The sequence below is a fragment of the Lytechinus pictus genome, chromosome 2 (assembly GCF_037042905.1).
Source record: "Lytechinus pictus isolate F3 Inbred chromosome 2, Lp3.0, whole genome shotgun sequence".
Lineage (NCBI taxonomy): Eukaryota > Metazoa > Echinodermata > Echinoidea > Temnopleuroida > Toxopneustidae > Lytechinus > Lytechinus pictus.
Genome location: NC_087246.1, coordinates 46653308 through 46670809, shown reverse-complemented (window position 1 = coordinate 46670809; position 17502 = coordinate 46653308). Strand labels below are relative to the sequence as shown.

General features: G+C 39.1%; 2 protein-coding genes across 2 annotated transcripts; both read left to right on the top strand.

Annotated features, from left to right (window-relative positions):
- The first annotated feature begins 774 nt into the window (after positions 1 to 774).
- Positions 775 to 2017, top strand: LOC129278817 (uncharacterized). Its single transcript, XM_064094945.1, has 3 exons — positions 775 to 826; positions 1093 to 1493; positions 1794 to 2017. Exons 1-3 carry the CDS (start codon positions 775 to 777, stop codon positions 1986 to 1988), a joined length of 648 nt encoding a protein of 215 aa, XP_063951015.1. The 3' UTR covers positions 1989 to 2017.
- An 11357-nt stretch (positions 2018 to 13374) lies between these two features.
- Positions 13375 to 15894, top strand: LOC129278837 (uncharacterized). Its single transcript, XM_064095666.1, has one exon. It carries the CDS (start codon positions 14701 to 14703, stop codon positions 15892 to 15894), a length of 1194 nt encoding a protein of 397 aa, XP_063951736.1. The 5' UTR covers positions 13375 to 14700.
- The last annotated feature ends 1608 nt before the right edge of the window (positions 15895 to 17502 follow it).

Below are 17502 nucleotides of genomic sequence, written 5' to 3'. Positions count from 1 at the left end.
GAAGGGGATTGAAAGAATTACTCATGGTATACTTTCTGATTGTCTCGCAACCCAGTGGCTGACAAATTTGCAAGGGGGGCTGGAACTTTGGGTTGATGCAATTTTTTTTCCTTTCTTCTTTGAGTAAAGTCCTTATTCCATTGAGACAAGCTTTTTATCCCCCTTTCAGATGATTTGTCAGTGGACCAAGTTTTATTTTTACTCTGATGGTGAGTCATTTTTTTTGTTGTTGCTCATATAGCAAGTCAAGTTTATAAAAAATCCAGCCCCCCTGGATATCTAATGGTGCGTCCCTTAACAGCTTGTATGAAGAATACACACATAAGCATAATCAAGTGCTATATTCATGAATCATACTCATCAACAGGTGGCACCAACCAATTTCTGCGACATTGATGAAGTCATCAACCAGCCTTCGACATCATATCCCAGAGACGAAAATGTCAACCCTCAAGAATTCCTGGCTTATGGTATGTCATGAATATGTAATTTAGAAAATATTCGTAAGAACGGTAGGATTATAATTACAAAAAGGCAGCGCCTTTTAATTTGAAGAATCTTTAATCCAATAAGTTCTTGTCAAATTGTCTTACTTTTTGAAGATTCTTCTTTAAATTTCTTTGTTTTTTTTATAATTTACAATTCACTGGCCTATCTTCTAAACATTTCCCATTTTGATTTCCTGTTTTCATAGAACGATTCTTGGCCAGTACTATTCTTGATGATAGCGATTCTGACTTCAATGACAACGTCGTCAAGCAAAAACAACCATCAATGTCATACCCACCAGGAAAGATCAAGAAGAGTAGTGACATCCTCGTCATTGGTAGGTCGTCTCTCTATAAAGAGAAGTAACACAATAGGAATTAATCACAAAGGGAAGTAGGATAGCCTGGGATGATTAAGATTATGGTACAATATTAACGGATAGTGAAATACAAAAAAAAATATCTGAAGTAGGGATATTTAAGCCCATGGATCTAGAAATTGATGCTTACTTTTAACTTTCCTTATTTAAATCTCGATTTACGAATAATAATATTAAACACGCTTTATGTTCTTCTTTGCTTTTCTCTGCAGATCATGGCGAAGACGAAGATAACTCGGCTCACATCACTCAAATCAAAGCACGCCCTGGGGGTGTGGCTTTTGAAGTTGCGAATAACTTTGACCATATCACAGATGTGACAGACGTCAAAGTCAGCCGTGGGGGCGTGGCTTTCGAGATCACAGCAGACCAATCTCTTGCTCCTTCTGCAGAGGTTTCAGAGATGTCTCTCCCGAGTTCACCAATCACAACCGTGAGCTGCACACGTCACGCTAAGGAAGGCATGGCTTTTGAGATCGATTTCAGCGATAACGAGGAGCAGAACCAACAACTCAAGACTCTCAGCAAAGTGACGTCACTCATTGCTAAAGATGGGTGGAGCGAGCATGACGTCATCAAAGAAACTGACGATGTATGGGTGGCCAACAAAGTTCTTGCAATGAATGTAAGTGGAGCGGGTCCAGATTTTGGAGAATTGTTTTTTGTTTTAATTGAGTTGGATACATTACAACAGAGATACATGTACGTCATAATTCGTTTTAAATTCATGTTAGTGCTTACGAAAAAGCAAATAGGCCTACGTACATATTTCAAAACATTTAATGCTAGAATACTTTAAGAAGTTTTTTCTCTCACCAAGTGATATCCTGAAGATATCGGTGTAAGCAAAGACACTACCGTGTCTTTGGTATAAACGGATAATTGGAATAATATTTGTTTTTGTTTCTTGCTGGTTTGTTTTAAGGACAATGCAAAGAGGAATAAGAAACGGTTGGCGTCTCTGAGGAAGGCTGAGGAAGAGTTCGACCTGATGACAGCCACTATGACAGAGAGAGCCATTGACAGCTTTCACTACATCCTGGTGAAGGAGACCTGTGCAGAACACAGTCTTCTTAGGAGAGCCCAGTTCAAGGCTTGGAAGAAGAAGATGATGCAGTAGATTGAGCAAGTAAGAATTTCTTGCACAACCAGGCTATACTAGATTGCAGTCAGCTATCCACCATGATATCTCTTCTTTCTGGCCTGCGACACCTTCCCAGAACGGAATGGAAAAGGAAAATGAAGAAGATGTGGGATTCCCTTCAAACGACCTTCGTTGCAGAGGAGGGCTTCCGGTATGATAGACCGGATAGTTCTTTGACACTCTTGTTGTCAAGAACACTATCTTCTTTGAAAGGCGGACTTTCTGACTCGCTAGCCAAGTAATGATAGATAATCTGCATCCAAGGAAAAGTCAATAAGCCAATCGCCCAAGATAGGCTTTCAGTGTATTACGGAAGAAGATGATGCAGTTGATTGATCAAGAAAATAAATTGCCGGAGGTTTAAGTTGAGATGGACCAGGGAAGTGGGAGTTGGATGGACCACGTTATAGCCACCATTATTTCTTGAAATCCTGGTGAAGGAAACCAGCTCTCCCCAAAGTCACCTTAGGCAGGCTCGTTGAAGGTCTGGCGGAAGAAGATGATGTTGCACCTGATCGAGGAAAATCTTCTTGTCGGTGAGATGGACCATTGAACAGACATAATCCCTCGTACACTGATACATTGTGGTGAAGGATAATTTCGCATATATTGCGCAGGCACGATTCAAGGAATGGCAGAAGAAGATGGTGCAGTAGATTGAGCAAAGGAACATCTTCTTGTACCTTAGGTGGACAATGGACATTATAAAAGCCAATTCTGATGAAGAAAAGACCAAAGTCACCTTCGGACGTGTTCAAGGCTTAACAAAAGCCATGGCAGAAAAGGACAATGTGGAGATAGAGTAGGCCGCTTTGAGACCCACTGCACAATATCACATTCAATGTGACTGAGCGAGATTTGACAGCAGTTTTGATGAAACTCGGAGCAATTCATGTCGAAAGTCAAGAAAGTGTCTTGCGGAATGAAGCAGCATGAATTAAAACCAATACAAATCAAATCTGTTTTATGCCGTCTTCTTTCTGATGACTTTGGGACATCATTGAGTGGCAATTAAAATTGTGCAACAATGGTGGTGATCATGGTGATGGGTGATTCCATGCAGAAAAATCAGAAATTTTCACAACATTTTACAACCTACTGTCCAAATGAACGAAGAACTTCAATTTGCTTTGTGGTAATATTACAGTACTACTGGGGAGACATGCAAGAAACTGACAACCAACAAAAACATGTTGCCCATACGTGAATTAGAGCTTTGCGTGTCGTACGGGACATTTCTGCGCCCCGTACGACACACATTTTCACCAATAATTTACCCATAAACATTTTTTTGTGTTGGTTATTAGTTTTTCACATGACTACCCACTATAGCTTTATCATTGACAAAAAAGAATATTTTATTGCTCAAGCATTCGGCTAGGAAACTAGAAATTGTTGTCAAAATGTACCGTACAACACGTATGGAATCGCCCTGATGGTGGTAGTGATGACAATGGTGAATTTGATAAATCATGGTGGCAATGATGGTGATTGAGAAGATGCCAATATGTTTTAAAGCCACCGCACACCATAAGACTGGCCCTCGATTCGATTTTGGAACAAATCGCATTTTGCTCTTTTTCTGAAATTGTGAATGAAAAGTAACTTTTTTATTTTAGGTCCAAAATGATTAACTCAAAGAACATTAATATATTTTCTTTTTTGGATGACTGCAAGCCAAATTAGTTTCAAATCGTAGCCAATCGTACGATTGGTATGACGTCATCAGGACTAGATATTAAATTCGCTTTGATTCTGATAAGGATGATAGCATAATCACAGATTTGAACATCAGTATTCGTACGATGATCTACAACATTATACAGTAAGATATTCCATGTTTCAATAATTATTAGCATCAAATTCTACTACGTTTTATTCCAAATTGGGTAGCAGACCAAATCATTGTAAGGTGTGCGGTACATGGCCTCATAATTTGCCTTTGATCTTGTGGCGAGGGTGGGATATGAGGATGATGAGAATAGTGAGGTTCGTGAGTATGTTGGTCATAACGATAATGACTGAGCGGGCTTTGCCTTGCTTGTCCACAAATGTAATGCGAGCAAAGTTCTTCCCGTGTAGATTGTATATTTTTGGAAATGTCTCCCCCAGTATTTCTGGTGAATCTGGATCTGCCCCTGCTGAGGCTAATGGTGATGATAAGGCTAATCAGTGGTGTAATGTGCCTAAAATGGCGTTCGGGAAAATATTTCTCATAAAAAAAAACACTGAGAGCAAACAAAACAAGCAAGGAGGAAGTTTTTACCTTTTTAAAATGAAAATCAAATTTCGTAATAGAATTTTATTTATTCAGAAAATCATATCGTAGTTTTTTTTCTTCTTTCTTTTCAAGTGCAAGTCCCCCTTCTTTCCTCTTTATTTCTACGTCGTGGAACTTACTAAATGACAAAATAAGTTGACAGGAATATTCTTCTCCTCATTGCCCAACTTCTGTGTAAAAAAAAGTAATTACCTCGTCAACTACTATACTAGTAAGAATTTTCTTTTTCCTCTATAAACAAGATTTCGCAAGAATATAGATGGCGCTAGACTGCACCGTTCAAGCCTGAAGGGTCTCACTGATCGACAAACTTCACGAATTCCGAATGATCGCAAGAATAACAAGGTGGTTCACGAACCACGAGTCTCGCCTGATTTTGCGTTCAATAAAATATGCAATATGGTCTTATGACCCCCTAGATGACCTTGACCTTGTCATCCTCAAGAACACCCATGTGGTATCAACCAAAAATAATTTGAACCAAGTAAAAACACAATTGATGCAGATTCAAAGAAATGAGAGCAAGTTGAACAAAAACTTGAAAAAGGGAAGGATATGACCTCTTATCATTTGACCTTTTACCCCTAGACAACCTTTGATAAAATCAAATTTAATTTTTTTTTAAACAGATTAACAGACCAACAGGAAAAGTGTTTAGAAGGTCTCTGCAGAACTTCGTTTAGGCATAGACCTACGATAGGTCCATGGTTCGGGCGAGACTACAAACAGTGGGCGAGCCGGTGGGCGAGACACCCGAGGCGACACCACTTTCAACGGAAGATCTATAAACTGGGGTCCATTTCATAAAGACTTACAACTATTTTAAATGAACAATTATTGTAACTACCATGGTAACATTACTAAGCAGCCAATTACAATCAAGGATTCCATATAATATACAGGTCTTTATGAAACGGGCCCCAGATCATGTCGGCTAATGAGGATATTTTATGATTTGTTTTATTACTGCCGGACGGAAAAGGGTGGTTAAAAGTAGATTGCCAATAAAAGCATACGACGAAAAGGAGTGCTAGCCCTACAACCACTTGCCAAAATACACCCCAGCCCCCCCCCAAAAAAAAAAAAAATACCTGCCAATTTTAGAATTACATAAGCACTCAGTGTTGAATTAAATTGTTTTTATTCAGACAAGTTATGAAAAAAATTCCTGTCTCGTGAAAGACAACAGAGGTTAAAGAACTTGTACAAGGTCGCTTCCGGGTTTCAAACTACTTAAAACTACACACATACAATACAATACAATATTAATAAACTTCATTAAAGGACAAGTCCACCCAAACAAAAGTTGATTTGAATGAAAAGAAAAAAATCCAACTAGCTTAACACTGAAAACTCATCAAAATCGGATGAAAAATAAGAAAGTTATGACATTTCTAAATTTCGCTTGATTTCAGAAAAATAGTTATTTGCACATCCCGGTCGGAATGCAAATGAGGGAACTGATGACATCACTTACTCACTATTTCTTTGTATTTTATTATATGAAATATTCTTACTTTCTCCTCATTGTCCTGTGAAACAAAGTTTTATTTTTCCCCGAACATATGGAATTACCATTGTTCAGTCAAGCCTTTTCAAATCTGCATGTAAAAATTAAAATATTGTATAATTCAAACAATAAAAAACAAAACAAATAGTGAGTGAGGGATATCATCGATTCTCTCATTTGCATGTGACTAAATTGTGCATAAAACTATTTGGTGAAAAATAAGCGAAACTTTAAAATGTCATAACTATCTTATTTTACACCTGATTTTGATAAAATTTTCAGCATGATGCTTGTCTGATTTTTCTCTATTGATTCAAATCTACATTTTTTTCTAGCGTGGACTTGACCTTTAACAAACTGAAGTACATTATAGATACGAAAGTATATAATGCATTATCTGAAAATTAATCAAGAGGTTGAAGGAAAAGGCGAAGCAAGCACTTGTGAAAATGAGTGTTGGGTGGAGGCAAGGAGTTTTGAGACATGAAGAACCATCCAATACTTTCCCTTTATCATGTTTATAGCCACTTTGATGCCGCAATGCTAAAATATGTTAGACATGTGTTTCATTGCATATATCTTGCAGATTGTAGACAAAGATTCCTGCCTAACTACAGACTTACAGGCGAATTAAAAATAAGGAAAATGCTTTTGTAATGATAATTACTTTACGCTGCTTCTGGTCGGATAATATGAGCAGACACATTGCTCACTTTTACAGGGGACAACAAAAATGAATGTTGCAATATTTCTTGAAATCTGATTTGAAATCACTCGACTGGCCGCATTTGGCCGCAGTTCTGACACATAGCATCACAAAGTGATACAATCCATCAAACTAATCATAACATTTGTATAGTGTGTGGGATTTTGTAAAATGTTGATTGAAAAAATGTCAAATTATTCGGTTTTATCACATTTTGAAACTGTTATCATTCAATATTTCGCCCAATATCAGGACACAATACGCCTTTGATACATATTTCGTCATGTGTTTAATATCCATGTTTGTGTTCAATATCTATGTTTGTGCTCAAATAAAAATGGAAATTTCCCAGTCATCTTTTTTAGCAACAAATCATTTTTCAGTTTTTCCATGAAATTGGCGGCATCACAGATCGCCACCAAAGGTTACATTGCACCTGTGTGTTTCTTTTGTACTTCTTTAGAAATTGGAAGCTATTTGCATATCGTTGTCACTCCATTCTTTTTACCTCCATGGTGGAAGGGCAAGTGATAGGCATTGGCAGATTATCATGAATAAACACGTATACCGTATATGAATATGAACTTACTGCTCTTGCTTCAGTTGTGTGCTTAATTGTACAAAACTATACATCGTTGTGTATTATTTGGAGAATGTTGGCAATCATGGCCATTCTAACGAAGTCTTCGAAATATTGCTGTCCAAAAAAAAAGAAAACGATCTAATAGCCCAATTAAAATGCATTCCAGGTCGAAAGCAGGATCATGCTGCATGGTTGCAGTCAAGGTTAATTAATTAGTAGTACATAATTGTTGGATGAAACAAAAAACCGCAATTAGTTGTTACCCTAACCAGCTGATTTAATAAAGTACATTATTTATTATGAAATATGACTTATCAATTGAATAAATCTGCTCACTGTTCATGCTGTTAATGCTTTCGATAACTTGCCACTGTTTCTGTTTCGCATTGCTTCTGATTTCAGTTTGGCAATTTGATTCAAAATATAGTAAGCAATATTGAATAATGAATAGAATGTATAAATTAAAAACTATTTATAGTATATAATTAAAAAATTGTAAAACTGTCGTTTTCAAAGGTTCAAATAATTCAGGTGTCAAAATAATGGCGAACAATCTGGCATTATTCATGTAGTATTTTCCAAATTTCATCCTACATAATTTCTCAACTTTGCCTTCTATCTGTCTATTGCTCATCATCTTCGAGAGAACATTACCCTTGGATACCAGTTACTTCCCCCCATTGGCATCTGTCTGTCTCGAGAGATAATAGAGTTTGCGCTGGTAGTTTCTTTTAGTTCCTAATTCATAAAGTGCAGCTCCTGCGATGACTAGATAGTCCAATCCTTGAGAGGCAGGTCTTGGTGCAGTTGCTGCATACAAATGTCACTTGTGGCTGAGCTGTTGGAGCCATGGCTAACTGTCGTCTTAGTTGTCTTTTCTCATCCCATTGTTCTACTCTTCTCTGTTCGCTCCTTTGGATGCCCATCTTCACAGCATGTCTCCATTTGGGGCGATCTGCAGCTAGGGCTTCCCAGTTTGTAGTGTTGATTTCACTGGTCTTCATATCCCTCTTGCACACATCCTTGAAGCGGAGGACAGGTCTTCCAACAGCCCTGGTCCCGGTCGCTAGCTCTCCGTACAATATGTCTTTCGGAATACGGCCGTCGTCCATTCTAGTGACATGCCCAAGCCATCTCAGTCGTCGTTGTGTTAGATAAGCATAGATGGTTGTCATTCCTCCGAAGTTCTTGAGGACATCCTTGTTTGGGATGTGGTCCTGCCATTTGATGTTCATGATTCGTCTCAGACAGCGGAGATGGAGGACGTTCAGACGACGCTCCTGGCGTGCATACAAGGTCCATGACTCACTGCCATACAGGAGAGTGCTGAGCACACAGGCCTGATAGATCTTCATTTTTGTGTTGGTGGTAAGTGAAGTTTTCTCCCAGGGCCGCTTTGAGAGTCTAGACATTATCATAGTTGCTGCTTTGCCAATGCGTACGTTGAGCTCGGGATCAAGGGAGAGTTTGCTGGAAATCATGGAGCCGAGATAGGTGAAGTTTTCAACCACTTGAAGGGTGTAGTTTCCAATGGAGATATCTGGAACACTGCGTACATCCTGGCCCATGATGTTTGTTTTCCTGAGGCTGATGGTGAGGCAAAAGTCTTCACAAGCTTCTGAAAAGCAGTCAATCAGTCTCTGAGGGCCTTCCTCGGATTGGGATGACAGAGCGACATCATCAGCAAACAGCATGTCTCTAATCAGGATTTTCCTCACTTTCGTCTCAGCCTGAAGTCGTGCAAGATTGAGTAGTTTTCCATCGCTTCTTGTGTGTAGGTACACACCGTCCTTAGATGATCTGAAGGCGTGTGAAAGCAGCACAGAAAAGAAGATCCCAAAGAGCATAGGGGCAAGCACACATCCCTGCTTGACTCCATTCTTGATTGGGAATGGGGCAGAAGTAGAGCCGTCATACTGGATGGTGCCATGCATATCATCATGGAATGATACAATAAGCTGAAGCAGTGTGGGAGGGCATCCTATCTTCTGTAGCAAATTGAAGATAACCTTTCTGCTGACTAGGTCAAAGGCCTTGGTCAGGTCGATGAACGCAATGTACAATGGCTGTCTCTGCTCACGGCTTTTCTCCTGCAGTTGGCGAATGGAGAATACCATGTCAATGGTTGATCTTCCAGCCCGAAATCCACACTGTGATTCTGGGTACACACGGGCTGCAAGCAAATGCAGTCTGTTCAGGATCACTCGGGCGAATGTCTTTCCAACAGTGCAGTACTTAGGAGTCCTTAGCAATAAACATGCCAACATGTCGTCAATAATGACCCTCACACAGCACTCACCATGCTCACCTGTGACTCACTATAAATTCTCTGAATTGGTACCTCTCTCTCCCCTCTCTCTTTGTTTACATCCTACATCACATTTGGGATGAAAACTACTACTTTCTTTTCTGACACACTTCTCAAAGTTTTCGTCTTTAGTAAACACGTGTTTTGAGAACGTCGTCAAATTACTTAATACTTTTGTGGACTTCCATCGTCTCACTTAGAGCAAATTCATCCATTGTATCTTCTACTTCATATTCAACAAGTTTTCGTACTACCCTTTTATTTCTCCGTCATTCCACTAAGAGAAAAATCCAAAATACCGCTTGTGCTAGCCAAGTTAGTTTTTGTGATAATATCTGTGTGATTTTGTGTATAATATGCACGTATACATACAAATATTGGGATCGTGCAATGATTGGAGCACTTTGAATATATTGGAGGATTGTCTGTCGGATGTCTCTACACGCATAAAGTCGGTAAGTGGAGATTGGCTTATTACCATTTCATCTTATAACCAACCCCCACTTCATTCAGTATGTTTCAAAATTGTGCAGCTATAACTGTATATATCTGTCTCCCATAAGATACAGTTAATACCTTTACAAGTATAAATAAACAAAACAAAAATTGCGAAAAATATCTTCCTTCTCTTATTTTTTTTCTTCTTCTGCCTCATTTTTTCCTTCTTCTTCTTCTTCCCCTCTTCTTCCTGTTCTTCTTCTTCTCTTTCCTCTTCTTTTTTCTTCTTCTTCTTCCTCTTCTTCTTCTTCTCCTTCCTATTCTTTTTCTTCTTCTCCTTCTTTTCTTCCTCTTCTTCTTCTTTTTTTTCTTCTGGAGTAAAGGATATAGATTCGGTACAGTTTGCAGTGTCAAAATAACGGCGGACAATCTGGCATTATTCAGTATGTTTCAAAATTGTGCAGATATACATCTGTACATTAGCTCTGAATTCGTGTCTCCCTTAAGATACAGCATATATACCTTTACATGTATAAATAAACAAAACAAAAATGGCTGAAAAATATCTTCCTTCTCATGTTCTCTTATTTTTTTTTCTTCTTCCTCATTTTCTCCTCCTTTTTTTCTTCTTCTTTTCTTCTTTTTCTTCTTTTTCTTTTTCTTCTTCTTCCTTTTCGCCTTCTTCTCACTCCTCTTCTTTTTCTCTTTCTTTTTCTACTTCCTCTTCTTCTTCTCCTTCCTCTTCTTTTTCTTCTTTTCCTAATTCTGCTTTGTTCTTCTTCTCCTCCTTCTCCTTCTTTTTTTCTTCCTCTTCTCCTTCTTTTCTTCTTCTTCCTCTTCTCCTTCTTTTCTTCTTCTTCCTACTCTTCTTCTTCTTCTTCTTCTCCTTCTTCTTCTTCTTCTTCTTCTTCTGGAGCAAAGGATAATCTAGATTCCGTACAGTTTGCAGTGAAATGTAATGGGCATTTTATCAGGAATCGACAGGCAGATCATATACCATCATGAATTGTCTATATATATTGATGAATATTTGACTTTAGTATTAATCTAATAAAGCAAATTGTATCGTGAAAGTTGCATAAACTTAGTTTGGGATTTCTGAAATATTAGATCATTCTATTCAATTCTCAAATTAGCAACCTGTTAAGGTCAGTTGTGACAAAGCTCACTTTCATTAATAGCACAAGATCGAAAGTAAAAGAAAATGTGGTCACTTGCGCAATATTAAGGCCAACTGATGAATAATTGATTTGCTACATTGTGTGTGATCATAAATGATCTTTTCTCTCAAGTCCTTCCTAAAAGGTAGAGAGGAAGTGAGAGAGAGAGGAGTTGAAGGAGAGAGAGACAGGAAGGGAGGGAGAGGGAGAGAGAGGGAAATAGAAACAAGGTAAATTTCTAGTCATTGGAGACAAGTTTTCATTTTCGTTATTAATACGATCTGCCGAGCTCTGTGCCATCCAAGACAATCTTAGTCAAGATGACTTTGTCGTGAGATTTTGCATATATATATATATATATATATTATAGAACGAGTCAACGATAAATTGTGTTAGTAAGCGACACCCTAAAAGTTATCCTACTCTTGGTTTCAAGTCCTGCACAAAGCATGCAGTTCAATTACATACGTTGATCTGATTATTCAAACCCAGAATTGAGGAATATTCGAAAGAGTATACAAGACAAAATCGCGTTGACACCATTCTCTAGTTCAGATCTAAACTTTCCGACATCGATTTCACCATGCATAGAATACATGATATGGCCCACCACTTAGACGAGCATACCCCCTTGCGGGACACCTATTCATCGGACAGCTCGAGCATGTCGAGTATTTCGTCCTCCCCATCGTCCAGCCCAAGCCACGACCGTCAACGGAACGGGAAAGAACGCGTGAATGGGTCGTACCAATCTTTACCAGCCGTTCTCCAATTCACCCTCGGGCTGCTCGGGCTGTGGAGCCCCTCACCGATGTCGCCTTCGAAGGCCAACCTGAACGTCCATTGCAAGCATACGGTCGTCACCATGCTCCCGGGTGATGACCATGATGACGATGACGGAATCCATTTGGAAAAATCGTCAGACGGCGTTCTTTTCGACGAGAACGAAAATAAAATCGACATGGTCAACAAGAGAAAACGTACGTATCATTTTAAATCGTTACGTTATGTCTGAAAACAAGACAATAAAATCAACTTAAGATTTCAAATTCGTGTTGAATGGAGGGGATTGTACAAATTAATGATCATTTCAAATACACTATTCAGTTAACAATCAATATGATCAAGTATATCGATAATCTACCCCAATTTATTACTTATAACATGTTTAATTTCAATAGCTCTGTCCATTTCTATACCCGACTCGCATAATCTGGAAATATTCATCTCGCATAATCCTAGATTTTATCTTTAAAAAAAAAGTTTCAAGAGTATGATGGGCGAGAAATTGTGCGATTTTGATTGGAAACATGTGAGCGATCAATCTTTACCCCCCCCCAAAAAAAAGCCCTTTAACAAGTTTAATTAAAGTTTCTAAAGTTTAAATAAACTAGTTTAAATACTGTGCTCGCCTTCAAATGGGACTTGTCACATTTCATTTTTGCGACGTCTCAACCCTTTCAAATCGCCGTCCTTTGATGTCAAATTTGTTTTTCACATTGATTTTAAACTCTTAAAGTACTGCAATCTCTGGACCCCGATGGTCCCTATTAAAATAAGTTGCATATAATTACGATTCAACGTGGGACCGTATAAGATCGAGCAAAGCGACCGAGCTTTAAAAGATTTGTGCTCTTTGAAACCTGTAAAGACAGTACAAAGACAAGCTTTGATGCATTAATTTCACTTCTAAATGAGGGGGGGGGGGTGAAGCTGCGAAATCCAGGAGAAAATCCTTTATCATCTCCATTTTCTCTTTCTTTTACGTTTTTGCGCTCCTTCGAAATGCCACCTACCTCTTTGGGGCCACGGGGGCCTCCATGATGTGGCCCAACATGGGGCATGTTGCATTGCATACTTTTCTATACTATAAATTTGTGACGTAATAATGATTTTGCTGTAAACATATTAATTATGACTGTAGTGGATGCTTCAATCTAAACCATGTTTTTTAAAGGCTTTTGATATTTTTCTAATCATCTTGTATAACATAGACATGATAGAGCATACTTCAAGCTGTGCAGTCATAACCGTGGACTATATATTTTAACCTCGGCCAATGGCCTCGGTAATATACACAGCCCATTTGAGAAATTCTGAAACCATGAATGCCACACAAAATTGTGTTATCATGATCATGAAATACGACACGGTGTATAATCATCAATACCATGATCATGTGAAAATAAAAAATTAATTGCTTCTTAATGGTAATTATAAACCAATCTTTCATGAATGTGTTTGTCATTCTTTACGTACTCACTTCTCAATGGATTTACTTTCATCATGAGCAAGTCACACGGGGCTATTAACAACGGGAAGGTATACAGATATTCATTCGAGCCAACCTATTCTCTTTTCTTTTTTTTTGAAATGGCTGATTTACAAAGTGTATGAATATGATCGTCCATCTAACACTGATTCTATTTTTGGTAATTACTGAACTTCCTTTTCCCTAATTGAGAAGAAATATCACCAACTTTGGAACTATATTTTGACTGCATGGAGAAAGGATAAGGGCTATTTTACTGCTTCATGACTAGTGATGAATTTGATCCCTCAGGAGATGCCTTTATAAATGCCGATCTATTTTAAAAATAAGCCGGTCGAGGGACCCTTACCTGGTCAGATATGGATTGCCAGATATATATCCTGTCCACCGGTAGTAAACATTATTATTTTTAAATGATATTTTTTAAAGTGCCATTTTAACACACTAGTCTATGGTAAATGTTTTATGCCCATGAAACCAGCAGAATACTAATTGATCATTGAGATGGAAGATGGCGCTACATGAAACTTTTTGAATCAGCAGAGACACTAAAATAATCAAAATGGCTCTGCTTTGGGTAAAATCGTACTTTGAAGACAATACATATAAGAATAAAGTAGACATATTTTTTCTTCCTATTTCGCTAACACAATTATAATGATTGGTTATGAAATTAACAGGTTGATTAAAAGGTTTTTAATAAAAAATGAAGGGCATCATTTCGTCCACGAAAAAGTTTGACAAGGAAAAAAAAAAAAGGTCTTCACTTTTCACTTTAAAAAAGGGGGGCACACTTTGGGTTGATTGGTGTTGGTCATCTTCTGTTGGGATTTTATCAATCTTTCATAAACCTATCCTCCAATTAGCCGCCTAATAGTAATGCGGATAATTCAATAAAAATTGCGTTCACAAACTCCGAAAATTATCCGCATTATTTTTACGAGCGCCCGTCCTGAAAAAGGCGGATAATCGTCATGACAACTGGACACGCCCCCTCCGATGCGGTTGTGTTGGAAAAGGGTGACCTTGTGACCGCACCATGGCAATTATCCGCATTATTTGGAAATACGTTCATAAACTCAAAATATTGTCCCGATGCTGCTATTATGCGGATACTTGCAGCATCAAAATAATGCGGATAACTCTGGTCCTCCTCCGATTTTACGAACAAATTATGCTGCTATCAGCCGCATAATTAAGGGGTATATTACTGTATCGAACAGTAGTATAATAATGTATTATGATTGTAATGTATAATATACTGTGATTTATGTATCATGTAATAATGTAATTTTAACCTGCCGGCCAACCTGATAGGTTGCCGGGCCTGGATCTTGTTATGCTTGATCCTTAATAAAGACATGATGTACTACTACTATACACGGGCATACATTGCATGTTGGAAATGACTATATTGATGGAATCTTGATATGGGGAAGGGGCAGGACCATTTCCTTCTACATAGGCATCTCATTATCATTGCCGCCTTTGAAGGCAATTCACAAATATTATCCAATTGTAAATCCTCTCAATTTGTATATAATTATATTTCAGGTCGTCTGATCTCTGACGTCATCGCTGTCCTTTATCTTCTTTTGTCGTGCGCTCTGTTGACGTATGATTTCCAGACTTACTTCAGAAACTTCTGGGGAAAGAAAAGCGACATCCTTCACCTTGTGTCTTACTCCACTTACCTCTTTCAGGTAATGGTCATTCCATTCGCATGCCTCTTCTCCCGGATTGGCTTCATCACCATGGGAACGCGTTACAGGCAAGGTTCTCCGCTCTTTCGTGGATTCTTGTCGAGGCGCGTAAAGATTTTGACTGGCTCACGTTTTGGCGCCAAAGGTCTGTCCTGGTTTCGTCTCGTCTGCTTCCTCGCATGGCCGATTACGAATGCTACGCTCAGGTTGGCCAACGATTACCGGATCGGATCTAACTGTCACAGTCGCTTGGCAGTCTACAAAGAAGTCTCTCACTGGAGCGCTCTTGTCGGGTACATCTTTTACGGCTGTTTTTGCTATCTCATCCACATCGAGCGCGTTTCGTTTCAATGCGAGGTGCGTCAGATTTCCAAATTCGCGCGCGACCAGGCCTCCGCGAAGAATATAGACGGGGTACGCAGACGGATACTGAGCTTCTACGAGCATTACCACATTCTGCGTCGTTTGATCCGGTGGTGGATGGCATTCACCATGGTCGTCGCCACTTGGGGACTGACCGCTCACCTCACCTGGAACTATCTCATCTACAGCAACATGGATGTTCATGACCCCCATCGCACTCCCGATCTCATAAGATCTCTCAACATTCTCGTCAGCGCGCAGAAGGTCATGTTCTTCGTGGTCCCATGCATAGCAATAGGTGGGCTGAACCTGGAGCACGTTTGGAAGCGGCTGAAGTACGAAATCGCCAAGAATCAGAGGTATGCATACAAAAGTTACTGGCGGGCCATCAACAAGTACCTGCACGAGATCAACGCGGACAACCCCAGAGAGATTACCCCCACCCTTCTCTTTACCGCCATTGGTTTCTACTTGGGCTTGAAACTGGACAAAGGGGACCAGGAATTCATTAAGTGGAACTATCCGATCTCCTGTAATACTACAGAGCAACATCTTTAAACTCGTTTTATTTCACACGAGTTGAAACGAGTGTCGGAAACAGGTACTCCATAAAAAAAGTTGTCTTACAAGTTTTCTACTCACACCCTCCCGAAGAAAGCTAAATATTAAGTAACCTTTAGCACTGTGAATTCGTTGTTTAAGACTGTGTATATTGGCGATTAGGGATTCTGATATAGAACGAGGTCGTGTCCTGTAGGTCGGGCCAATGCAGTAGTTCTGTACAATCTACACATCCAAAATTTATACATAATTACATGTAAGATATATACCCTCACTTGTCATATTGTCCCATTAACACAATCATACACAATAATTTACGATATGTAAAGAGTGTGTTTTTATGGCTTGTGCCATACCATGGGATTATCGCGTCGGCTCGGGCAATCGTGTACAGCCTACCCGACCATTCGAGAAAGCGACCCCCTAAATCAGGGGCGGTGGAACGTTTTTTTTTTTTTTTTTTTGGGGGGGGGGCAAAGCTAGAAGGGGCACTTATAGGTCAAAATGTGTATTTAGGTGCAAACGGATATTTTCACCATGAGATTACCATCTGCGTGAAGTAGTTGTGTGTTTTATAGTAATTAAGTTGAACAAATCCCTTTTAAAGTGATTTCTGATTGATAAGATATATATTTAGGCATTTTTTTATTGCTTGGGAAATTTTTCAAATCTGTAGTTGTAAAGCTTGCTTTTTGATGATGATAATGATGATGGGTTCTTGTATAGCGCCGGTATCCGCCTCAGCTGGGCGCTCATGGCGCTTGCTCAAAAATAGGAAATATCTCACAAATTTCATTGTCTTCAAACAGTGCTTAGGATCATCATTCAGTTCAAGTACTGTCCTAGTAATGCTACAATTGAGTTATTCTTGCAATAATGTTGGAGTGGGGAACAGAAAAGTCTTCAGGTAAGACTCAAAAGTTGATTGGGTCTCTGCTCTCCTGATAAATTGGGGAAGGCTATTCCACAGCTTTGGTCCAGAGATGTAGAAGGCTCTGTCACCCCAAGTTGTGTGGCTGAGAGATTCTGTCAGCAATGCTTGATCTGCTGATCTGAGACTGCGTGTTGGTCTATGCTGAGATAAGAGCTCTGATATGTAGGGTGGAGATTTATCGTTAAAGTATACATCCAAAGAAAATTCACGAAAGTGATGATTATAGACAAATTATATATGAATGGAAAGGTCTTGTATTTTTATACACAAATATGTCACTAAAAAGTCTTATTGATGTCGTGGAAATGCAAGAAATGAAATTATTAGAGACCCTTCTCAGCCCCCCAGCCGCCCCCAGACAGACAATAACGCTATCAAATACAGTCGAGAATAATGACGTCACATGATGATCGACTCACTCAGCCGCTCTCTAGCTCTGTGCAAGCCAGCAGTACACTGATAGCTGATTCACCTTCCTGGTCTCTATTTTTCTTCGAATTTACCGTTTTCTTCATGTATTGTGATATCCGAATTCTGTTTTCGACAACTTCAGACTATAAGGGAACCAGAACTGTGTTATTTTGCCCGGTTTTTATTGAATTGTGAACTGGAAAGATCGATTTTGTCCACTCGACAGTCTTCGTTGTGTTGCTCTACTAACTATTGAAAAA